This window comes from Cherax quadricarinatus, chromosome 42 (genome assembly GCF_038502225.1).
Source record: "Cherax quadricarinatus isolate ZL_2023a chromosome 42, ASM3850222v1, whole genome shotgun sequence".
NCBI classification, from domain to species: Eukaryota; Metazoa; Arthropoda; class Malacostraca; order Decapoda; family Parastacidae; genus Cherax; species Cherax quadricarinatus.
Window position 1 is genome coordinate 4,242,578 of NC_091333.1, and position 27,315 is coordinate 4,269,892.

The 27,315-nt window shown below is 39.8% G+C and overlaps 1 protein-coding gene across 1 annotated transcript in view; it reads right to left on the reverse strand.

Moving 5' to 3' along the window:
- Tmem214 (Transmembrane protein 214) overlaps positions 1-27,315 on the reverse strand; it is a 65,529-nt gene that overhangs the window by 15,417 nt on the left and 22,797 nt on the right. Inside the window, exons 8-10 of the mRNA XM_070093225.1 lie at positions 23,450-23,561; positions 10,679-10,827; positions 4,420-4,543 (exon numbers count right to left, since the gene is read on the reverse strand). Coding sequence (XP_069949326.1) covers positions 4,420-4,543; positions 10,679-10,827; positions 23,450-23,561 — 385 coding nt within the window. The remainder of the gene's footprint in view (positions 1-4,419; positions 4,544-10,678; positions 10,828-23,449; positions 23,562-27,315) is intronic.

Below are 27,315 nucleotides of genomic sequence, written 5' to 3' on the forward strand. Positions count from 1 at the left end.
ACAAAACTTCCTCTTCAAGGGGTGCTCCTTGGCACGGTGAAGAGACTCTTGGTCTGAGGAATTAGATCTTTTGGTCTCCTTCCTCAGACCGAACCTAATTACCCCCCCAATCCTCCCTTCACTATCCCATCCCCCCTTTCCCTTTTCTCCTCCTCTCCCCCCCATCCTCTTCCTGTGTTCAGCCTTTGGGATTCTTCCCACAGCCACTCTAGTGCCTAGGTAGGGGGAAGGGTACCGTGGTCCATCCCATTCCGTTGAGGTCTGGGGTGGTGGTGTAGTCTGCTGTGGAATCTGAATCACCTGGGGATGTCCCACTCCCTCTCTGGACTCCCGGGAGATGGCTTTGGGTGTCTTTCGGGTGACGGGTGTATCTCCAGAAGCTGCCTTTCAGATTCCAGGGGGTAATGGCCGAAAGAGGTATGCTTTGTGGCGGGTATTCGGTTGCCCTCTCTCGTCCACAAAGGTGGCTCGGTAGATGTGACAAATGCTATCCCAGACTGCTGGTTTACTGGCATGAAGGGTAGGGTATGGTACAGGTTTCATGCCGCATCTGCATTACTTGCGGTGCTGGGGTCCTCTTGAGTGTAGAGGGGGATTTACAGCCCTTTCATTCCTCCTAGGAGCTATCCCTCCATATTCACCCCTCTTTTATTCATTTTTCTTTTTTCTCTAAAAAAAAAAAAAAAACAAAGAAAGAAGTGACATAACTATGGAGTCCCAAATCCATGAAACAGCTGCCCCGGGCACCTTTCTGCTACCACACCTTGTTCCGACCCTACCTCATTATTTGACCACTCTTCAGACATTTCTACTGCCCCTGTACCTACTGCTGGTACTGTTTTGTCACCCGCTCCAGGTACGAGGGTTCCGCCTGACTCCTTTGATACATCTGACCTCCGCACTTCTTTGACCATGCTTCCAGCTTCTCTCTCTATGGTGCGGCGGTTTTTGGATCACAGGCTACAGCATTTACATCAGTCACCCCTTGCTGTCCTCTTATGGCTCTAATCTTATTTGGTCGCAAGGAGTTCTTCCCCAGCTGTGGAAACCTGCCATTGTTCTCCCTTTCCACAAACCGGGTACTACGGGACATGATGCCTCCCACTATCGTACCATTGCTCTTAACCAGTGCAGTTTGCAAGGTGATGGAACGTCTGGTAAATAGATGTTTGATGTGGTATTTAGACACAACAGTCTCTCCACTAGTCAATATGGCTTTCGTAAGGGCTCTTCTATCATTGGCCCCTTGCTATGCTTGGATACGTATGTTCATAATGCCTTCGCCAACAACTATTCAGTTACTGCTATATTTTTTGACCTTGAGAAGGCATATGACACAACTTGGAGATATAACATCCTGGCCCAGGCCTGGCTCCAAGGCAACTGCCATTTTTCCTTAAGAACTTCTTAACTGTGAGACATTTCCGTGTTTGGGTTAATGATATGCTTTTCCCGGACTTTGTCCAAGCTCTAAATGATCTGGTATCTATTCTTCTATCTAATATTTGGTCATCACTCTATGTTGATGACTTTGCTATAGCTTGTGCAGGCACTAACTGTCACCTCATTGCAGTTTCTCTCCAGCATGCGGTCAACCGTGTTTCCAATTGGGCCACTTACTCATGGGTTTAAATTTTCTAGTACTAAAACTCACCAAATTACTTACACTAGACGCTCTGTTGTCTCTGATAAATTGTACCTATATGGCTCGCTTATCCCAGAACGTGATACGATCAGGTTTCTCGGCCTTCTGTTTGACCGTCAGTTATCCTGGAAACCTCACATTACCTTTCTGAAGGCAACTTGTCATAGCCAGCTGAACCTCCTAAAACCCATGCTCATCTTTCACGTGGGGGCTGATTGTAGAACTCTCCTTCGACTACATTCAGCCCTAATTTTATCGAAATTTGATTATGGCGACCAGATATATTCAGCGGCCTTTCCTGCAACTCTTTTTAGCCTTGATTCCACCCATCACCAGGGATTGCATTTATGCCTTGGTGCTTTTCACTCATCATCAGTTGTGAGCCTCCATGCAGAGGCAAATATTCTGTCCTTGAACGATCGCCGTGATGCCCATCACCTTCGCTATTATGTTCGCTCTCATGGCCTCCACAATCCTTCCATATATACAGTGATACCCTGAGTTTCAGCCATAATTCATTCCAGAAGGCTGTTTGAGTGCCGTTACCGAATGAATTTGTTCCCATAAGGAATAATGTAAATTAGATTAGTCAGTTTCAGACACCCCGAAAATACACTTATAAAAGCACTTACAATAATACACTTACATAATTGTTCAAGTTGGGAGCTGTACGAAACTGTATAGGATAGTCGCTGATGTTAGTAGACGGTCTTTGTTTGTTTGTCGCCCTTGTTTACTCCGTCCCTCTTCTCTTCGCCTACATTCACTCTTCTCTTCAGTTATCGCTTTTATATGTTCAGAAAGCATCTCGCTTTTCCCTCCCCCTTGGGAAGTTCCGATGGTTTGTGTCTATTCTTTCCCGTTGCCATGCATGAAAGCCCAACTGCCTACAGTGGCTTCTAGTTCTTTTTCTTAACCACTTCCGATCTCATTCTCATGTATCGCAATGTACACTGATAGTTCCAAGTCTTCTGACAGCGTCGGATTCCAGCAGTGTGTCCGGACAGCATTGTGCGAGGGAATTTATTATCCTCGGCTAGCATTTTTATGGCTGAATTGTATGCCATTCTTGTAGCACTTATCCATATTGCATCTATGCCTGTGTCACCATCTGTGGTTATTTCAGACTCCTTTAGTGCTTTACAGGCTATAAGAATATTTGATACACCTCATCCCCTGGTTCTTTGTATCCAACTTTGGTTGTGCTGTATCTCTAGCAAGCACAAAGATAGTGATTTTTGTTAGGTCCCCGGTCATGCTGACATACTGGGCAATGAACAGGCAGACACTCCTGCTCAGTCAGCAGTACATGACCTTCCAGTTTCATATAGAGGTGTTTCATTCACTGACTATTTTGCTGTAACTGCTACCCACCTTTGCACCCATTGGTCTGATCTGCTACATAACAAATTGCAGTCTATTAAACCAAGTATAGGTTTCTGTCCATCTTGTCATCATGTCGAGGTTGGGAAACTACTCTCTCCTGTCTTTGCATCAGCCACACTCGTCTTACTCAGGGGTATCTCATGGAGAGGTGCCCTGTTCCACTCTGTGAGAATTGTCAGGTTCCAGTTTCTGTTAGCTATATTCTGTTGGACTGCCCACTCTATCAATGAGCACGCAAAATTTACCTTCAACGTTGTCACCGGCTCTACTACCCTTACTTTACCTTCCTTTATTAATGATGGACCCTCCTTTAACTCAGACTCTCTCATTGACTTTTTGACAGCAACTAATTTACTGCACAAACTCTGAAGGTGATGATGCCTCTAGCACTCCTCACAGCCCTTTCTACCTCAATCTCTTGCTACCCACTACCCTTGCACTATCCACTGCCCCACTGCACTCCATGACCTAATAATAATCCCTCTCCCTCTTACTACCCAATAACCCTGCACCCCTCCCAGCCTTGCTGCGCTGTATGACCCTTGTAGGTTTAGTGCCTCTTTTTAATTATAATAATAATAATGTAACAAAACTTTTGAAGACTACAAGAATCTCCATTTGCCACTTACTACACCCACACCAAAATGGTGACCCAGAGATGAATCTGCCCAGTCTCTTCCTCTCATTATTGCACAACCACTTAATGATGGCCTTGTGGAATCGTAATAACACAATTGCAAATAAACTACGGTTTAGGTGGGGGGTTAGAACTAATGGCAAGTGAGTTGTAAAACTCCAGGCCAGTGCATAAGCCACTGGGCCAGCTGGCTACAATAAGATTCATCCAACTATGTATATTTATACACAATACGGAGGTTAGCATGGGCCCCAGTGTGACCACAAATGCAAGTTTTTACAGATGAATCTCCTGCCAGCATGGCCTTGACAAACTCTAGCTTATGTCCCCTCAAAGCTGTCGTGATGACTCACGAAATCGTAATAACATGACTGCAAACAAATCACAGTATGGGTGGGGTTAGAACTCATGGCTACCCTTGACCATCATGATGGAAAGATGATGGGTTTGCAGACAAGATCAAGCATATGAGACATACAATACTTAAAATTAAATTTTTAAGTTTTTTCTATACATGAAGAGGGTAGAAAATAGAATTGCATGGAGAATTTACAGAAGACTAGTATAAGAAGTTAGACTGATAGGAGAGAGAGAGGTAATGGTGAAAACAGAACAGGTCAGAAGAGACTAATTCTACAGAACAATTGACTGGAATTTGTTCTGAAAATTCCCTCTGAGAAGAGTTCCAACATAAAATATGGGATCAAACATGATTGATAAAATAAATAAATAATAAAAAAAAAAAACTTACCATAAAATGATCCTGCACTTTTTATATCCCAGATGATGGCCGTCACAAAGAGTATTCCCAAAAGCTTCATCACACGAGGAAGGGGAGATTTGCCCTTCACTGTCTTCATTTGGTTCAGCAATGTCTGTAGAAGAGACACTCATATCTTCATAGGCAATTATTAATTATATTTAAAATCATGGAAGTGCAAATTAGTCTCAACATCATGTAAACTAAATGTAATATAAATCTTAGCTACCTTCTTTCTAGCATTACATTGCCTATGTTTCTTCCTTTACAACATTTATCTGCTCTATCCTGTAATTTTTTAACATATCGGTCATCTCCCACCAAGGGTGACCTGAACAAAGTTTTTCTTCTTTTTCACATAATAATTTATACTGGAGAAGGGGTTATTAGCCCCTTGCTCCTGACATTTTAGTCCCCTTTTACAACATGAATGGCTTACGAAAGAAAGATTCTTCTCCACTTCTCCATGGAGATGAAATACCAGCAATCCTACCACTGTGTAAAACAATTACAGTTTTCTGTTTCATACTTATTTGGCAGGACGGTAGTATATCTCCCTGGGTGGCTGCTGTCTTCCAACCTACTACCTAAAATCCTACCATTAACTTCATCTAATTATTATTGCTAAAAGACAATAAACCTGTATATCTTTACCAACATGAATGCATTATTCAATAAAGTCTCTATTTGAAACAGGCTCACACTTTGATTTGTTCGCAAATCTTAGGACATTAATATTTAGTACTGCTCTAGTTTACAAGACCCCTTCATAACACTCAAATAGCCTCATACAAGTACTGCAAACTCAAAAGTTTCATTTAGAACAATACTAATTTTTGGTATCTTTTCCAATCAGTATTATGCACTTCAAGTATTATACAGTATAGTAGATACCTTCTGTTAACCCTTTGAGGGTTCGTCCTGTAGTTCTACAGCTTTGAAGCCTGGGTCCAAGCTGTAGTTATATGCCATGAGCTCAGCTCACTTAGATAAGCTGTGAGTGGTAAATTTGGACCTAGATATGAGAGAATGCATCTATGTGGTAAGTGTGCACCATATAAAACAAATCCTGCAACACGCAGTGCATAATGAGAGAAAAAAACGAGACCATATTTTTTTTTATTAAAACAGCAACTTTGCGGAGTAGTACTTTCGCATGATTTTTATGGTTGTATTCACAGTTTCTTGGTTTCATTTGATAGAATGGAAACTATATTACAGAAATAGAGATGATTTTGATTGGTTTTAGTACTGAAAATGGCTTGAAACTGAGCTCAAAGTAGCAGAAATGTTAGATTTTTGCCGATGTTCAAGAGTAAACAAATGACATCATGCATCCAATACACGTCATCTGGTGGGTCTAGAGCACGTTCACAAATGTGCTGATATTATTTATACAATTATTACAATATTGCTTAACAGTAAATTTTCTATTTTTTGGTGTGAATAAAAAAAATCAAAGTGGAATTCATTTGTAAAGCCTGGAAACATAACTAATAAACAGAGGAAGTGTTATTTTAGTGCCAGGAATGCCTGCATTGTTCATTCTGGACTCTATGTTGAAATCGGAATATTACGAACTTTGTGTGAAATTGGCCAAATTACTGATTTCCAATCACTTTATTAGGTAGTGGAAATAGTTGATTGGGCAATTTCTTGTGCTCAATCGATAAAACAGAAGTAATACTAATGAAATAGCTAAGAAATTGGTCAACTGGAATAATATAATTGGCCTAAAATGGGAGTCAAAGTGGGCAAAATCGTCGATGGGTAAATATTGCTGATGCAGCAAAATTCGCGAGAGTGTAATTTCATCAATTTTCCATCAAATTTTGTACTTTTTATTTTATTACCTTCAGAAAAAGCTTCTCTATCATTTCATAAGAAAAAGTAACATTTTTTTTTTTAATTCTTGGACCCTGTGGACAAGTTTCAGATCAGGGGTCTGGACCCTGAAAGGGTTAAATAGCCATATTTTAGTAATCTGCACTGTAAAAACGTAATTTTTTTTTTTAACATGCCAGATGTCTCCCACCGAAGCAGGGTGGCCCAATAAAAGAAAGAAAACAAAATGTAATAAAATGCAATACCCTCCAGAAATGGGAAAAATGATTAACAAAACCTTTGCAAAATTGATAAGGTTTCTTCTCCAGTGCTATGGGAAAATGAAAGGAAAAATGTAAGGCTCTCAGTTAGCTTTGGTCAAGGCTCAGAGTAATGCCTTAACACAATATAGAACATTTCCAATATTTATAACGAAGAAGAAATGGGACAAGCCAGGCGACCCTACTACAGTACAGGAATGAGGTTAAAGCCAACATATCTGCATTAGGTAGTAGGTTGGTAGACAGCAACCACCCAGGGAAGTACTACCGTCCTGCCAGATGACTGTGAAACAGAAACATGTAACTGTTTTGCATGATGGTAGGATTGCTGGTTTCTTTTTCTGTCTCATAAACAGGCTAGATAACAGGAATATCTTGATACTCCTACTTACACTTTGGTCACACTTCACAGACACGCACATGCATATATATATATACATACATCTAGGTTATTTTCATATAGTCGGACTTGAGTCCTGGAAATGGGAAGTACAATGCCTGCACTTTAAAGGAGTGGTTTGGGATATTGGCAGTTTGGAGGGATATGTTGTGTATCTTTATACGTATATGCTTCTAAACTGTTGTATTCTGAGCACCTCTGCAAAAGCAGTGATAATGTGTGAGTGTGGTGAAAGTGTTGAATGATGATGAAAGTATTTTCTTTTTGGGGATTTTCTTTCTTTTTTGGGTCACCCTGCCTCGGTGGGAGACGACCGACTTGTTGAAAAAAAAAAAAAAAAAATCTAGGTTTTTCTCCTTTTTCTAAATAGCTCTTGTTCTTCTTTATTTCTTCTATTGTCCATGGGGAAGTGGAAAAGAATCTTTCCTCCGTAAGCCATGCGTGTCGTATGAGGCGACTAAAATGCCGGGAGCAATGGGCTAGTAACCCCTTCTCCTGTAGACATTTACTAAAAAAGAGAAGAAGAAAAACTTTATAAAACTGGGATGCTTGAATGTGCGTGGATGTAGTGCGGATGACAAGAAACAGATGATTGCTGATGTTATGAATGAAAAGAAGTTGGATGTCCTGGCCCTAAGCAAAACAAAGCTGAAGGGGGTAGGGGAGTTTCAGTGGGGGGAAATAAATGGGATTAAATCTGGAGTATCTGAGAGAGTTAGAGCAAAGGAAGGGGTAGCAGTAATGTTGAAGGATCAGTTATGGAAGGAGAAAAGAGAATATGAATGTGTAAATTCAAGAATTATGTGGCTTAAAGTAAAGGTTGGATGCGAAAAGTGGGTCATAATAAGCGTGTATGCACTTGGAGAAGAGAGGAATGTAGAGGAGAGAGAGAGATTTTGGGAGATGTTAAATGAATGTACAGGAGCCTTTGAACCAAGTGAGAGAGTAATTGTGGTAGGGGACCTGAATGCTAAAGTAGGAGAAACTTTTAGAGAGGGTGTGGTAGGTAAGTTTGGGGTGCCAGGTGTAAATGATAATGGGAGCCCTTTGATTGAACTTTGTATAGAAAGGGGTTTAGTCATAGGTAAGACATATTTTAAGAAAAAGAGGATAAATAAGTATACAAGATATGATGTAGGGTGAAATGACAGTAGTTTGTTGGATTATGTATTGGTAGATAAAAGACTGTTGAGTAGACTTCAGGATGTACATGCTTATAGAGGGGCCACAGATATATCAGATAACTTTCTAGTTGTAGCTACACTGAGAGTAAAAGGTAGATGGGATACAAGGAGAATAGAAGCATCAGGGAAGAGAGAGGTGAAGGTTTATAAACTAAAAGAGGAGGTAGTTAGGGTAAGATATAAAGAGCTATTGGAGGATAAATGGGTTAATGAGAGCATAGGCAATGGGGTCGAAGAGGTATGGGTAGGTTTAAAAATGTAGTGTTAGAGTGTTCAGCAGAAGTTTGTGGTTACAGGAAAGTGGGTGTGGGAGGGAAGAGGAGCAATTGGTGGAATGATGATGTAAAGAGAGTAGTAAGGGAGAAAAAGTTAGCATATGAGAAGTTTTTACAAAGTAGAAGTGATGCAAGGAGGGAAGAGTATATGGAGAAAAAGAGAGAGGTTAAGAGAGTGGTGAAGCAATGTAAAAAGAGAGCAAATGAGAGAGTGGGTGAGATGTTATCAACAAATTTTGTTGAAAATAAGAAAAAGTTTTGGAGTGAGATTAACAAGTTAAGGAAGCCTAGAGAACAAATGGATTTGTCAGTTAAAAATAGGAGAGGAGAGTTATTAAATGGAGAGTTAGAGGTATTGGGAAGATGGAGGGAATATTTTGAGGAATTGTTAAATGTTGATGAAGATAGGGAAGCTGTGATTTCGTATATAGGGCAAGGAGGAATAACATCTTGTAGGAGTGAGGAAGGGCCAGTTGTGAGTGTGGGGGAAGTCCGTGAGGCAGTAGGTAAAATGAAAGGGGATAAGGCAGCCGGGATTGATGGGATAAAGATAGAAATGTTAAAAGCAGGTGAGGATATAGTTTTGGAGTGGTTGGTGCAATTATTTAATAAATGTATGGAAGAGGGTAAGGTACCTAGGGATTGGCAGAGAGCATGCATAGTTCCTTTGTATAAAGGCAAAGGGGACAAAAGAGAGTGCAAAAATTATAGGGGGATAAGTCTGTTGAGTATACCTGGTAAAGTGTATGGTAGAGTTATTATTGAAAGAATTAAGAGTAAGACAGAGAATAGGATAGCAGATGAACAAGGAGGCTTTAGGAAAGGTAGGGGGTGTGTGGACCAGGTGTTTACAGTGAAACATATAAGTGAACAGTATTTAGATAAGGCTAAAGAGGTCTTTGTGGCATTTATGGATTTGGAAAAGGCGTATGACAGTGTGGATAGGGGGGCAATGTGGCAGATGTTGCAGGTGTATGGTGTAGGAGGTAGGTTACTGAAAGCAGTGAAGAGTTTTTACAAGGATAGTGAGGCTCAAGTTAAGAGTATGTAGGAAAGAGGGAAATTATTTCCCAGTAAAAGTAGGCCTTAGACAAGGATGTGTGATGTCACCGTGGTTGTTTAATATATTTATAGATGGGGTTGTAAGAGAAGTAAATGCGAGGGTCTTGGCAAGAGGCGTGGAGTTAAAAGATAAAGAATCACACATAAAGTGGGAGTTGTCACAACTGCTCTTTGCTGATGACACTGTGCTCTTGGGAGATTCTGAAGAGAAGTTGCAGAGATTGGTGGATGAATTTGGTAGGGTATGCAAAAGAAGAAAATTAAAAGTGAATACAGGAAAGAGTAAGGTTATGAGGATAACAAAAAGATTAGGTTATGAAAGATTGGATATGAGATTGGAGGGAGAGAGTATGGAGGAGGTGAATGTATTCAGATATTTGGGAGTGGACGTGTCAGCGGATGGGTCTGTGAAAGATGAGGTGAATCATAGAACTGATGAGGGGAAAAGGGTGAGTGGTGCACTTAGGAGTCTGTGGAGACAAAGAACTTTGTCCCTGGAGGCAAAGAGGGGAATGTATGAGAGTATAGTTTTACCAACGCTCTTATATGGGTGTGAAGCATGGATGATGAATGTTGCAGCGAGGAGAAGGCTGGAGGCAGTGGAGATGTCATGTCTGAGGGCAATGTGTGGTGTGAATATAATGCAGAGAATTCGTAGTTTGGAAGTTAGGAGGAGGTGCGGGATTACCAAAACTGTTGTCCAGAGGGCTGAGGAAGGGTTGTTGAGGTGGTTCGGACATGTAGAGAGAATGGAGCGAAACAGAATGACTTCAAGAGTGTATCAGTCTGTAGTGGAAGGAAGGCGGGGTAGGGGTCGGCCTAGGAAAGGTTAGAGGGAGGGGGTAAAGGAGGTTGTGTGTGCGAGGGGCTTGGACTTCCAGCAGGCATGCGTGAGCGTGTTTGATAGGAGTGAATGGAGACAAATGGTTTTTAATACTTGACATGCTGTTGGAGTGTGAGCAAAGTAACATTTATGAAGGGGTTCAGGGAAACCTGCAGGCCGGACTTGAGTCCTGGAGATGGGAAGTACAGTGCCTGCACTCTGAAGGAGGGGTGTTAATGTTGCAGTTTAAAAACTGTAGTGTAAAGCACCCTTCTGGCAAGACAGTGATGGAGTGAATGATGGTGAAAGTTTTTCTTTTTCGGGCCACCCTGCCTTGGTGGGAATCGGCCAGTGTGATAATAATATAATAAAAAATCTGCATTATCATACAAGTAACTTACATTTGTTGCTTCCTTAGCTTCTGAGACTCCTGCCAGGGCACGAGCTTTGCGAGGCATCTGTGCGTTGGATTCAGCAAACCGCTGAATTGTATCCTTTACTTCTTTTCTCTGTACTCGTAAAGACTGACTAAGAATCTTCCATTCTCTACCTGTGAAATTATTTTGGTCAAACTTACAGCCAAACATTTATTATATAGTATTCAATGTAATTATAGCATCCTAATACAAATTCATGTAAAATAATTGAATAAAAAAATATTTAATAAGCACCTGACAATTTCACCATGATGTGAAAGCGCATGATTAAAATTCACTACTACCAGTATCATTGTCATATCACATGACTTTCTCAGTCAGAATGAACAGACAAGCATTTCATATAATTAAAACCTGGTTACTGTCCAAGTGAACCTGACTTCCAAGTGTTATCTGGGAGATTACCACTGCTCTGTTGAAATTAATTTTCACCTTTGGTAAATCTGAGCTTAATTAAAGGTCAGGTCTTTATGTGCCTTAGAGAAGTTTATCATCTTTGCTCATTCCATCTGAAGAGGCACTGACACTGATCCTTGTCAAAAAGTTTTTCCTCCTTTTTTAATAATTTTAATGACACTGATTATGCTAGTTAAGCATTCTTAACAATAAATTAACCGATCTTATTAACTTAACAATAAATTAACCAATATTATTAATCATTACATTATCTCTCCAGATTTTATACCCTTATAGTCTTGTAGCCTGGTCTGAGGCCTGGATTCCCTGTGCTTACCTGATTACCCAGTTGTAGATACAATACTTGCACTCTTAGCCATTGCACTGGCTGTGCCATAGTATGTGACGAGCTCAGCTCACTCAGATAAGCTGTGAGCACTAAATTTGGGCCTAGATATGAGAAAATGGGTTGATGTGGTAAATGAGCAAGCACCATATATAAATAAAACTGTAGCATGCAGTGCATGAGGTAAAAAATATGCAACTATATTTGGTTTAAAACAGCAACTCCGCGGTGTATTTTCATTTGGTTTTTATGGTTGTATTCTCTATTTCTTGGTCTCATTTGACAGAATGGAAGATATATACAGAAACAGATATGATTTTGATTAATTTTAGGAATGAAAATAGCTTGAAATTGAGCTCAAAGTAGTGGAAATGTTCGATTTTTGCGATGTTCAAGAGTAAACAAATCACATTATGTGTCCAATACACATTGAAGTGGTGGGTCTAATATGCGTTCACAAATGTGCTATTATTTATATTTTATTTTTTTTTTATTATCACACTGGCCGATTCCCACCAAGGCAGGGTGGCCTGAAAAAGAAAAACTTTCACCGTCATTCACTCCATCACACCACACATTGCCCTCAGACATGACATCTCCACTGCCTCCAGCCTTCTCCTCGCTGCAACATTCATCACCCATGCTTCACACCCATATCAGAGCGTTGGTAAAACTATACTCTCATACATTCCCCTCTTTGCCTCCAATGACAAAGTTCTTTGTCTCCACAGACTCCTAAGTGCACCACTCACCCTTTTCCCCTCATCAATTCTATGATTCACCTCATCTTTCATAGACCCATCCGCTGACACGTCCACTCCCAAATATCTGAATACATTCACCTCCTCCATACTCTCTTCCTCCAATCTGATATCCAATCTTTCATCACCTAATCTTTTTATCCTCATAACCTTACTCTTTCCTGTATTCACTTTTAATTTTCTTCTTTTGCATACCCTACCAAATTCATCCACCAATCTCTGCAACTTCTCTTCAGAATCTCCTAAGAGCACAGTGTCATCAGCAAAGAGCAGCTGTGACAACTCCCACCTTATGTGTGATTCTTTATCTTTTAACTCCACGCCTCTTGCCAAGACCCTCGCATTTACTTCTCTTACAACCCCATCTATAAATATATTAAACAACCACGGTGACATCACACATCCTTGTCTAAGGCCTACTTTTACTGGGAAATAATTTCCCTCTTTCCTACATACTCTAACTTGAGCCTCACTATCCTCGTAAAAACTCTTCACTGCTTTCAGTAACCTACCTCCTACACCATACACCTGCAACATCTGCCACATTGCCCCCCTATCCACCCTGTCATATGCCTTTTCCAAATCCATAAATGCCACAAAGACCTCTTTAGCCTTATCTAAATACTGTTCACTTATATGTTTCACTGTAAACACCTGGTCCACACACCCCCTACCTTTCCTAAAGCCTCCTTGTTCATCTGCTATCCTATTCTCTGTCTTACTCTTAATTCTTTCAATAATAACTCTACCATACACTTTACCAGGTATACTCAACAGACTTATTCCCCTATAATTTTTGCACTCTCTTTTGTCTCCTTTGCCTTTATACAAAGGAACTATGCATGCTCTCTGCCAATCCCTAGGTACCTTACCCTCTTCCATACATTTACTAAATAATTGCACCAACCACTCCAAAAACTATATCCTCACCTGCTTTTAACATTTCTATCTTTATCCCATCAATCCCAGTTGCCTTATCCCCTTTCATTTTACCTACTGCCTCACGAACTTTCCCCACACTCACAACTGGCTCTTCCTCACTCCTACAAGATGTTATTCCTCCTTGCCCTATACACGAAATCACAGCTTCCCTATCTTCAACAACATTTAACAATTCCTCAAAATATTCCCTCCATCTTCCCAATACCTCTAACTCTCCATTTAATAACTCTCCTCTCCTATTTTTAACTGACAAATCCATTTGTTCTCTAGGCTTCCTTAACTTGTTAATCTCACTCCAAAACTTTTTCTTATTCTCAACAAAATTTGTTGATAACATCTCACCCACTCTCTCATTTGCTCTCTTTACATTGCTTCACCACTCTCTTTTTCTCCATATACTCTTCCCTCCTTGCATCACTTCTACTTTGTAAAAACTTCTCATATGCTAACTTTTTCTCCCTTACTACTCTCTTTACATCATCGCTCCTCTTCCCTCCCGCACCCACTTTCCTGTAACCACAAACTTCTGCTGAACACTAACACTACATTTTTAAAAACCTACCCCATACCTCTTCGACCCCATTGCCTATGCTCTCATTAGCCCATTTATCCTCCAATAGCTGTTTATATATTACCCTAACTGCCTCCTCTTTTAGTTTATAAACCTTCACCTCTCTCTTCCCTGATGCTTCTATTTTCCTTGTATCCCATCTACCTTTTACTCTCAGTGTAGCTACAACTAGAAAGTGATCTGATATATCTGTGGCCCCTCTATAAACATGTACATCCTGAAGTCTACTCAACAGTCTTTTATCTACCAATACATAATCCAACAAACTACTGTCATTTCACCCTACATCATATCTTGAATACTTATTTATCCTCTTTTTCTTAAAATATGTATTACCTATAACTAAACCCCTTTCTGTACAAAGTTCAATCAAAGGGCTCCCATTATCATTTACACCTGGCACTCCAAACTTACCTACCACACCCTCTCTAAAAGTTTCTCCTACTTTAGCATTCAGGTCCCCTACCACAATTACTCTCTCACTTGGTTCAAAGGCTCCTATACATTCATTTAACATCTCCCAAAATCTCTCTCTCCTCTACATTCCTCTCTTCTCCAAGTGCATACACGCTTATTATGACCCACTTTTCGCATCCAACCTTTACTTTAAGCCACATAATTCTTGAATTTACACATTCATATTCTCTTTTCTCCTTCCATAACTGATCCTTCAACATTACTGCTACCCCTTCCTTTGCTCTAACTCTTTCAAATACTCCAGATTTAATCCCATTTATTTCCCCCCACCGAAACTCACCTACCCACTTCAGCTTTGTTTCGCTTAGGGCCAGGACATCCAACTTCTTTTCATTCATAACATCAGCAATCATCTGTTTCTTGTCATCCGCACTACATCCACGCACATTCAAGCATCCCAGTTTTATAAAGTTTTTCTTCTTCTCTTTTTTAGTAAATGTCTACAGGAGAAGGGGTTACTAGCCCATTGCTCCCGGCATTTTAGTTGCCTCATACAACACGCATGGCTTACGCAGCAAAGATTCTTTTCCACTTCCCTATGGACAATGGAAGAAATAAAGAACAAGAGCTATTTAGAAAAAGGAGAAAAAACCTAGATGTATGTATATATATATATATGCATGTGCATGTCTGTGAAGTGTGACCAAAGTGTAAGTAGGAGTAGCAAGATATCCCTGTTATCTAGCGTGTTTATGAGACAGAAAAAGAAACCAGCAATCCTACCATCATGCAAAACAGTTACAGGTTTCTGTTTCATAGTCATCTGGAATTCATGTGTAAAGCCTGGGACCATAACTAATGAATAGAGGAAATGTTATTTTAGTAACAAGAATGCCTGCTTTGTTTATTTATAAATTTGTGTGACACTGGCCAAATTACCAGTTTCTGATCACTTTACTGGGTAGTTGAAATAGTCGAGTGATTTCTTGTGCTCAATCGATAAAGTGGAAGACATACTAGTGAAATGGCGAAGAATTTGGTCGACTGGAGCAATCCAATTGGCCTAATGTAGGACTCAAAGTGGGCAGAATCACCAATGCATAAATATTGCTGAAACAGAAAAATTTGTGAAAGTGTAATTTCACCAATTTCCCATAAAATTTTGTACTTTTCATTTTATTACCATCAGAAGAAGTCTCTCTACCATTTCATAAGAATTTTTTTTTTTAAATCTTGGACAAGCAGACAAGCTTCAGATCAAGGGTCTGGATGGTGAAAGGGTTAGTCAATACTGTGTACCTCACAACCTAATTATCAGTCCCCTTTATTTTATTAATTTATTTATCTTTGCAATTAGTACATTGAGATTTTGTATTTACAATAATGGGTTGCAATGCAGAGAGAGCCTCTATTATGCCTAGACATTATGGGCCGACTTAACATTGGCTTACAGACTACCTAACACTGAACAAAACTGTCAAGTTCTGTCTTCAACTTAGCTATGGTATCACAATGATTACTGTACAATACTTGTACTTGCTGGAAAACCAGGGTAATGTGGCTGTAGTTATTACATTCTTATTTTTCACTATACACTCATAATCCTCACCGGTACAGCAATTTGATGTGTGCGTGAAAATAAAGAGCTTCAAGTACAGGTACTCCTCACTTAACAGCCTACCTGTTTAACAACCACTCGGACTTACAGCCAGCTCTCCGACCAGTGTAATGTAGGTGTATTTTATTTTTTATTGCTTTTAATGCCTAATTCTATTTTTAATATACAGCCTCTCCTCACTTAATGACAGCTCCTAAGACCACATAAGTAAACGAATTCGTCGCTAAGTGAGGAACATACTATAATGGTAGTGGGTTTGTGTCAACCATCTTTGATATTGTTTTATGTCACTGTTGCACCATTTATAACATTTCTGGTATATTTTTAAATGTTTATACAGTAGTTTACTGTATATTGTAATAAACAGAATAGAGGAAATCAGCTCTAATATACATTACAGTAGGGCCCCACTTATACGGCGGGTTAGGTTCCAGGCTGTCGCCGGAAAGCAGACATCGCCGGAAAGCAGACATCGCCGGAAGGCAGAACTCCATTTTTCCATCTATAAATGCATATAAATGCCAGACAACAAGTTCACACTAAATTATATTAAGTTAGTAATAGAACTAGGCATTAAAAACACACAAAGTAAAATACAGTCACAGTAAATTCATTACTTATCTTAAAGTATTTGTAATCTTAATGTAGGGAGAGAGGTGAGTAGTACTTATTTGTAGGAAGTCAGGTGCAGGTAGCCCAGGTGTAGGTAGCACTGGCTCCCCGTCTCATACTTAATATACGATATTTAAAACATCCCAGAGAGGTAAAATGCACATACAGTACACTCATTATTTACCTTAAAATATATGTAGTCTTAATATAGGAAGAGAGGTGAGTAGTATTTATTTGTATAAAGTCAGTGTAGGTAGCTGGTAGGTGTAGCCTGGGCTACACCTACCGGCTACCTACACTGTGGCCCAGAGCCATATTATTAACATCGACATACCTTGTTCACTGAATTTAATCATTTCTAACAATTACCTTTAGATGCCATCATAAACGAAGGTAGAAGTAATGAATAATTCATGCCAAAAATTGTAAACAAAAGCAGAGTGGGGGAGTGGCTGGGCCAAACGCAGATTCATACACGTTTTCTCTGATGGCTGAACAGAGAAAACGTAATGTCCCTCCACCTGGCCCCACAAGTATTATTATCAAAGCATATAAAATATGCAATAAATGTCAGACAACAAGTTTACACTAACTTATATTAAGTTAGCAATAGAAATAGGCATAAAAACACAATAAAAGGTAAGATACACACACAGTACACTTATTACTTACCTTAAAATATTAATACTGTGGACCCTCGACTAACGCTATTAATCCGTTCCTGAGAGCTCATCGTTAGTCAGAATAATCGTTAGTCAAGTTAATTTTCCCCATAAGAAATAATGGAAATCAAATTAATCCGTGCAAGACACCCAAAAGTATTGAAAAAAAAAATTTTTAACACATGAAATATTAATTTTAATACACACAAACTGAAGAAGACATGCACAGTTACATGACACTTACCTTTATTGAAGATCTGGTGATGATTGATGGGATGGGAAGAGGGGAGTGTGTTGATGGTCTTAGTGTTTAGGAGGGGAATCCCCTTCCATTAGGACTTGAGGTGGCAAGTCCTTTTTCGGGGTTACTTCCCTTCTTCTTTTAATGCCACTAGGACCAGCTTGAGTCACTGGACCTCTGTCGCACAACATATCTGCCCATAGAGGCCTGTACCTCCCGTTCCTTTATGACATTCCTAAAGTGTTTCACAACATTGTCAGTGTCACCATTAAACACTTGTTCAGGTTTCAGTCCTTCACTGTCTATGTACTCCTTGAATTCCTGCACATATTTTTCAGCTGCTTTTTGGTCCAAACTAGCAGCCTCACCATGCCTTATCACACTATGTATGCCACTACGATTCTTAAATCTCTCAAACCAACCTTTGCTGGCCTTAAATTCACTCACATCACCACTAGTTGCTGGCATTTTTCTAATTAAATCGTCATGCAACTTCCTAGCCTTTTCACATATGATCGCTTGAGAGATGCTATCTCCTATCTGTTTTTTGTTTATCCATACCAATAACAGTCTCTCAACATCTTCTATCACTTGCGATCTCAGTTTCGAAAACATAGTTGCACCTTTGGCAAGAACAGCTTCCTTGATTGCCGTTTTCTTGGCCACAATAGTAGCGATGGTTGATTGGGGTTTTGTGTACAGCCTGGCCAGCTCGGAGACATGCACTCCACTTTCATACTTAGCAATGATCTCTTTCTTCATATCCATAGTAATTCTCACCCTTTTTGCTGTAGGGTTGGCACTAGAAGCTTTCTTGGGGCCCATGGTGACTTATTTTGCAGGTGCAATCACTAAAAAGGCTGTGATAATATGAAATGTTCTGATTGTATGCTTGGAAGCGACTGCGGTGGCTGGCTGGCTTGTAAACACTGGCCAGAAGTGGACGCGTCTCAGACGGAACGAATAGTGTTGGTCGAGTTTTTTAGCGCTAATCGAGGCAAAATTTTTGCGATAAAATGTATCGCTAGTCAGATTTATCGTTAATCGATGCCATCGCTGGTCGAGGGTCCACTGTATTAATGTGTGAGAGGTGAGTGGTAGGGTGTTTATTGAATAAAATCAAAATTTCACACCATCATCCTCTAACATGGCACTTAAAGTAAGAGGCTTACGACTTCTCTTTTTATTACAGCTAATCTTAGACGCCATCATCAATGAGAGCCAACTAGTTAACGAAAGAGCAAATGAGAGAGAGAACGAGATACAGAGTTGAGACAATGTAATGGACGATCACTTGGTCAGGCGAAATAAATGCGTATTAATATGTGTCTACTTTTAGTTCATTCACGTCCATTTGTAAGAGTTTGTGAAACATTTACCTCAATATTTTTTTTATTTTAATAATAATTACCCCACAATACAAATACTCTTACATTGTGTACAAGTTGTACAAGTTAGTTCAGAATAAACAAACAGCAACACACCATTTTTAGAGTGAATGAAGATAATAATAATAATACATGTAATAATAATATTATTATTATTAATATTAATAATATTAATATTATTATTAATAATAATATTATTAATAATAATAATAATAATATTAATAATAATAATTATCTATTATAAAAAGCACTAAACCCACAAGGGTTGTGAATTGCTATACATAGAGTAAAGGCATATGAAAAGAATATTTTTCTACAGTTACCCCCCCCGTGTTTGACTAGAGAAAACGTAATTCTTCCGACACCACCTACACAGCTGCTTTGTAAACAAATCTCATATTTACAGCAATTTTATTCTGAGTGTATGTATCATGTTTATATGCTATGTAATGGGTTTCATATATAATTTTGAGGAAAATATCATAGATGGATTAATGAAAATGCCTATATTGTTGTAAAATAAGACATTTAGTGTGCCCAAGAGTGATTATTATTACGTAGTATTAGCGTCATGAGTAGAGAGACTCTTAGCGATTTTAATGTGTACCTGCACACCAGCACAGTGTGTAAGTATATTTAGGTACAGGTACACATAAGTATAATTATCAGAGTACATATAAAATATGCAGTAACTTTAAAACACTTGAAATTTTGGAAAGTTTCCTGACATAATAGATGTAGTCACGGAAAATGTAAACAAACCGGGTGGGGGGGCGCCGTATTTAAAAGACCACTTGCCATATAGCAAATTTTGGTCATAATTTGACATCGCCGTATTAGCGGAACGCCGTAAGGCAAAATGCCGTAAAGCGGGGCCTTACTGTATTTAGGTACAGTGGAACCTCGAGTTTCGTACTCAATCTGTTCCAGGAGCTAGTTCTAAAGTCAAAACGTTCGAAACTTGAAGCAATATTTCCCATAAGAAATAATGTAAATACAATTAATCCGTTCCAGAAACCCAAAATTATTCACAAAAAAAAAAAAAATACATTTTATAGAGATTAATTATAGCTTTACATACACACAACATACATAATACAATTAGTAATAGATAAATAAACATTTAAAATAACATTTTTACTTACCTTTATTGAAGACTGTTGATGGCATCTGGAAGATCGTGAGGAGTGAGGGAGCACTTATTGTTTGGAAGGGTAATACCCTTCCATAAAGACTTTAGGTAACAAGCCATTATCTGGGGGTTACTTCCCTTATTAAGATTTCCCTAAAATGGGACATGGTTCTGTCACTGAACTTGTTGCAGAGATGGCTTGTTTCAGCTTGCTCAGGGTGATATTTTTTAGCCAATGCCTACACCCTATTCCATATTGCACATATCTCCTTAATCTCTGAAGAAGGCACCATCCACCAATACTATCCACCATCATCCACCAATACTATCCACCACCACCACCATCCATCAATACCATCTACCACCACTACCATCCATCAATACCATCCACCACCACCATCCATCAATACCATCCACCACCACCATTCATCAATACCATCCACTACCACCACCATGGTAGTTTATTTCACAGTCGCACTTAATAAACAAGCACCAAACACAATGAATTAATTATGAAATGTTTAAATGAGCATGCAGGTTAGTGTTCACTTAAGCATAAACAAAGCCAGACTGGCTCACGATGACTTCGCAGGGACACGGACAGAGCGGGCAGGCGGACAGGTCCTGTACCCAGCAGTTCAAAACACAGGGTGCGTTCAATACTCGGGACAAAATGGGTTCGAAAAAAGCAGTTGAAACTCGAAGCATTCAATAGTCGATACGTTCGAAACTCGGGGTTTCACTATATGTATACTGGTCAGAGCCCATCCTAAGTCCGAGTCGTCAGTAAATGAGTATGTCCCTGAGGAGAGGCTGTTCCAAAAATGTTATTAATGGTGCAAAAGTGACATTAAAACAATATCTAAAAATGGCTAACACAAACCCACTACCAGTACAGTATGCTTGAAATATCAGTAAGGGGTGGCTCCTTGCTTAACAACTAAGTCGCTTACCAAACTACTCTTAGGAACGGAACTCGGTAGTTAAGTGAAGAGTACCTGTACTATAAATGTGTAAATTTTGAGGTAACTTTCTCTTCTGCATCCCAAAGAGTCCAAGTACTTGAAAAAGAGGCTTTGGTAATTAAATAGAGTACTTTATGCTAGTTGTTAAAAGAGCTTGCCTGTGGAGTAAAATATAGTAAATATTATAACTAATAAAGACAAAATATAAAGTACTGTAGTGCTAATCACAATGCCCAGAAGTACTAATATACATGAAGTAATATAGAGAAAAATAATCAGACTACTGTATTATTATTCACATCAATGAAGGATGCCAGTGGAAAAAAAGAATAGGTTAGAACAAATTGATGGAAAACGCCAAATTTTCTTCTCAAAACAGAACTGTCATCAAGTTTTATGAGAAACTAAGGTTTTATTAAAAAAAGGAAAATTCCCTTCTTGAACATAAGTTGCATACCTTGCCCACACTATCAAGAGTATTGTCATTACATTTTATGTCTATTTCAACAGAAGTGTGTATTCAGATTTTGTTTACAGTGTTAAATTCTAAACTCTGAAGTACACAAACATATTTCTGTTGAAATATAGATGCAAACAGTAACTGCAAGAAACAATGCAATTCTCTTTACAATGTAGAGAAAAAACAGTCAAAGAGTAGTTAGATTGAATCAATGATCAAGCCTTGATCACTCCTTGTACTGGATGACATAAAAAGGTTTAGCACCTCATATAAAAACAAGCACAAAACAAACACATACACAAAATGAACATAAAATACACATGCATACACATCACACCAACACATGCACAGGTAAGTAGTTACTTGAATTCAACCCCTGCAAATGCAAGATAATGCAGACTGGGAAAGAAGGAAGAAGACCAGAAACAAGGAATAGGCTAGGGGGACAGAGGTTGCAGACTTCACTCAAAAGAAAAAGACCTAGGGGTGATCATAATGCCAAGTATAATGCCAGAGGCTTACATCAGCCGAATAACCTCTGCAGCCAGTGCTTGTCTGGCAAATCTTAGGGTAGCCTTTCTCAATAAAGTGTCATTCTGGGTCCTTTATACAACATACGTTAGGCCTATCTTGGAGTATGCAGCACCAGTATGGAACCCGCACCTGAAAAAGCATGTTAAGAAACTGGAAAAAGTGCAGAAGTGTGCAACAAGGTTTGTTCCTGAGCTAAGTGGCATGAGCTATGAAGAAAGGCTAACAGAACTGGACCTAATGACATTGGAGGACAAACAATGCCAGGAGGGACGTAACATACAAAATACTCAAGGGAATTGATAAGGTAAACAGGGATAGGCTGTTCGAGAGATAAGAAACAGGAAGTCAAAAGGATGTTAGAAGAATTTCTTCAGTCTCGGAGTGGTCAGGAAGTGGAATGATCTTGGTGAGGAAGTGGTGGAGGCAAGCTACATATGTAGTTTTAAGAGCAGGTATGACAGGGGCCCACAAGGCTGAGAGAGAGTGAATCAGAAGAGTGGCAAATTAAGAGGCAGGGCCACGATCTAAGAATCGACCCCTGCAACTATTAACCCTTTGAGGGGTTGAGACCCCTGCTCACAAACTTGCTCCCAGGGTCGAAGAAGAAGAAGAAAAATCTTATGAAATGATAGAGAATCTATTTCTGAAGGTAATGAAACCAAAATCACAATATTTGATGGAAAACTTACAGAATTACACTCTTGCAAAGTTAGCAGTCTCAGCGATATTTATGCATCAGCAACTTCGCCAACTTTGAGCCCTATTTTGGACCATTTCCATTGTTCCAGTCGACCAAACTCATAGCAATTTTGCTAGAACTCCTTTTATTCTATCGACTGAGTACAAGAAACTGCCCATTTACCTATTTCAACTACCCAATAAAGTGATAAGAAATTACTAATTTGGCCAATCTCACACAAAATTCAAGAAAGGCCAATTTCAAAATAGGGTCAAGAATAAATAATGTAGACATTCCTGGCATTAAAATAATGCTTTCTCAGTTCATTAATCACGTTTCCAGACCCCTCTTATATTATGTTTGCTTTTCGTTTTGAATTTTTATTCACACAAAAAATAAAATATTTACTGTTATTCAGGCTACTGTATAATGGTAGTAATTGCATAAATAATGTCAGTGCATATCAGACAGGCCAGTTAATGTGTATTGAATGTGTGACGAAAATTGCTTACTCTTGAACATCGACAAAAATTGAAAAATTCCATTATATTGAGCTCAATTTCAAGCTGCTTTCAGTCTGTAAACCATTCGAAATCATCTCTATTTCTCTAATATATCTTCCATTCCATCAAATGATACAAAAACCATACGAAAATACGCCGCAAGGCGCTGTTTTACACCAAAAACACGGTTGCATTTTTTTCTCATTATGCACTGTGTGCTCCAGGAATTTTTTTTATACTGTGTACACTGACCATGCAGACCCATTCTCTCATATGTAGGCCTACCAGCTTTCTCCCGCAAGATTGGAAGCTGCTAGAATTTTGGCATAGTATTATGGGACCAACACTAGCTTCAAAGCCATAATATTTGGGGACTGACCCCGAAAGGGTTAAACAAATGTTTACAAATAGTTGAGTATGCATATAGGAAAGGCAAATAATTGAAGCCCCTATAAACTACATTCTTACATCATTACATAAAATGCCCTAGATGATACTTTCAACTAACCTAAATGATGAAGCAAGATGGCTGACTGTGGCAAATGCTTGAGATATAGCTGTGACCATATACTCCAGCACTGAGGATCTTGAGTTAGACACTGAACCAGACATGTCACTAACTGTTGGGACGAAAACATTGAAGTTCAGTACGTACCCAGAACATCTGCATTACTGTATTTTAGAAATTAGATAGTAGGTAGCAAATAAGTTCAGTTTTCAATCAGGAAATTCTTATACTATATAAAATGTTTGAGGCTGCTATGACAGTTACAGAAATTACTTAAGAGAAAGTAATGAATGAAGTGAGTGCATTAAGATTTCAAGGATAAAATACAGTTTTTCAAGAATTTTTAATCTGAAAACTAAAAAAAAACTTGAAATAATAAGTATCACTCTATTACAGTGGATGGTAGATTTTTTAATTAATTAAAAAAAAAAAGCACTGATAAAAGAAGGATGATTATTTTTTTTCTTTTCTTTTTTCAACACACCAGCCATCTCCCACCAAGGCAAGGTGACCCAAAAAAAAAAGAAACGCTTTCACCATCATTCACATATAATCACTGTCTTTGCAGATGTGCCCAGATATGACAGTTTAAGATGTCACTCCTTTATTATTATTATTTTATAATTAATTGGGAGGTGTTAGGCTCATAAAGGTTATCAAACACTGCACTAACAAAGATAAAGTTTAGAAACAAGAAAAAAATATTGATTATGGAATTAAGAAATATGAGCTATGAATACATGTATTAAGACATTAAATTTGTCTTTATTGGAAAACAGATATGGTAATGTAATTACAATATCACTTCGCTCAAGTATGAATATGAGAAAGACAGGAAATCTTTTGAGCCAGCAAAGAGAAAGAGAGAGAGAGAAAAGAGAGAAAAGAGAGAAAAGAGAGAAGAGAGAGAAGAGAGAGAAGAGAGAGAAGAGAGAGAAGAGAGAGAAGAGAGAGAAGAGAGAGAAGAGAGAGAAGAGAGAGAAGAGAGAGAAGAGAGAGAAGAGAAAGTGAGAGAAAAGAGAGAAAGTGAGAGAAAGATAAAGAGAAAGAGAAAGAGAAAGAGAGAGAGAAAGAGAAAGAGAGAGAAAGAGAGAAGAAGAATTTTGTTGCAGCCAGGTTGAAAATTTCAGAACATTTAAGGATATCCATAATCCTGTGGTATATGTGGATACAAGCCTGGAGCTACAGGAGGAAGGTTCAGAAGTCCTACCTCAGGGACTCCTGTCCAAAGATCAAGACTGCCCTCTTGGGCTGTGTTGTAAAGTTGCAGCTAAGATAATCCATCACAGGGAAGCACTTCATGAGCTCCTCAAATCATTAGATAACCTACAAGCTATTGTAGAAGGCCAGTGCAAGCCTGCATCAAGTGACGTAAGCTGCTCAGCTGATGGTGACACTATTGACAAAGACTGGAAGTCCCACACTGAGCTTAACTCAGGGGTAAACAACTGGTGGAATTCTGTCATCGCTAAGGTCCCACAGACTGACAGAGTTCAAAACACTACCTTTGGGAATTCTAACACAATTCCTCTGACCACCACAGAGGGAACAAATCCTCTTCCCAGCAACGAGGGAAGCCTTGGATCTGTTAATTCTCCTACACCTGACATCTCTGCTTCAGCCACTGCCAGTCTACTTGACAGTGCACATACCATCTCTGATCCTACACCTGTCAGCACACCTGCCAACACTATTCTAGAATCTGGTAGCAGTGCTTCGTCAGCAAGTTCTGAGCCAGGAGTTTCTCCACCAGAGAACGGTGCAGTTAATGATCAGGGAACTATCACTGCACCTGATCACCTACTTCGCCGAAGTACGAACAGCAGGGACACATTTGTCAGAACTGGTAGAGGATGGGGCAGAGGACGTGGAGGAGGAAGACATCTACAGCCGTCTCACCCTCCACTAACACAGTTCCAGCGGCAGAATCTGAGGACAAATCTGCAAAACACAGGAGGTGCAACAAATCCTAGTCCACCCTCCCAGGCACCTAGGCTGTGCTCTCGCTGTCACCGGAAGGGGCACACTGCCAACAACTGCCTGCGAGATACCAGGTGTAATTACTGCTACAAGAAAGGACATAAGGAGGACCAGTGTCGGAAGAAAAAGGAACTTGACAGACAGGGCCACCTGTTTAGAGACCTGTTCTCAGAACAAACCAGCAGGATCTCTGAATTGGTGAACACTCTCACACGTCACCCACTTAGCTACTCCTATCCCAGCCCAGCAGGTGGGATTGTGCCTTATACAAGACCACAGACCTACATCCCTGCAGCTGCCTCAGTACCCTACCTCTCTCAAGGGCAGGCACCTTACATTCCCTACACACCCACCACCTCAAGCTGACCACTTCATCATGAGGAGCCAGTCTATCAGCATCCTGTCGGCCAACATTAGAGGTTTCATTACTAATGTTGGAGAGCTCACACATAGTTTTGTGAACACTCGACGTCCCGACATGATAGCTGTTGTTGAAACATTTCTGGATGACAGGACTCCAGAAAATTTTGCAAGAATTGCTGGCTACACCTCATGGATGAGAAGAGACAGGCAAGGGCAAGGAGGTGTTGCTGTGTGCTTCTCTAAAAGTGTTCATGCCCAGCACATTGATGTTGCCACCCCTACACATCTTGAAATGATGTTCTTCAAGCTCTGTATAAACACTAGTACCTCTGTACTAGCATGTGCAATGTACAGACCTCAGTGGCAACATGCAGACCCTATCAACTTCCTAATGGAAAATATTGACTCCCTTCTGCTACAACACAACTGTCAACATATTATAATTGTTGGTGACCTCAACCAGCACCTTATACAGAGGGACTTTGATGACCTTCTTGCAGTGTTTGACATGAGAAACTTTGTTGATTTCCCTACTCATATCTCTGGCTCCTCCCTTGACCCAGTAGAGAGTGATCTGGCAGAAGGCATAGTCACTTGTCAACCCCTCGGCTATGTTGGATCGTCTGACCACAAGGCTGTTTTTACGACACTTAAGATCCCAACAGAATGAGGTGAGGAGTCCACACGCACAACCTGGCTATGGGAAAGAGGTAATTGGCCAGCCCTTTGCTCTGAGCTCGCCACCACCGACTGGAATGCTCTTCTCCAAGGGGATGTTGACAACCAAGTGAAAGCCTTCACTGGACACATCCTTAATCTACAACAAGAACACATTCCTCACCGGCAATATGTGACGAAGCCTACAGATCAGCCTTGGTTTGGCTTTCATTGTAGAGAGGCTGCTACTGCTAAGTACAAAGCATGGCGAAGGTATAAGAGACATCCTACCACCTATAACAGGAACTTGCACATGCAAGCCTGTAGGCATATGGGTGATGTTCAAAAGTGGGCCATTGCTAAATGGGAGGTGGACACTAAAAGAAAGTTAGCATCAGGTAGGGTAGGCTCCAAAACCTGGTGGTCCCTGGTCAAGGACAGACAAGGTTATCTGCCTGATGAACTTATTCCACCTCTAAATCGACAGGATGGGACCACCTCTACTAGTAGTCAAGAGAAGGCGGACCTCTTTGCTGAACACTTTGCTACCAAAATGCAAGTTCCTGATCCAGCAAGGGACCCTCCTTGGCTAGCTGCAAGAACTGTGTCAAAACTGTCAGTGGTGACAATAAGGCAGGAGGAGGTGCATTTCCTACTTAAATCGCTTGACCAAGAAAAGGCTGTGGGCCCAGACAAGTTGAGCCCAAGATTGTTGAGAAGATGTGCAGACCAGCTAGCAGCACCTCTAACTCGCATCTTTCAGCACTGCCTAGTACAGTGTAAATGGCCCTCTCTATGGAAAGAGGCGAATGTAGTCCCTGTTCACAAAAAGAAGAGCAGAGCAGAAATCAGCAACTACAGACCAG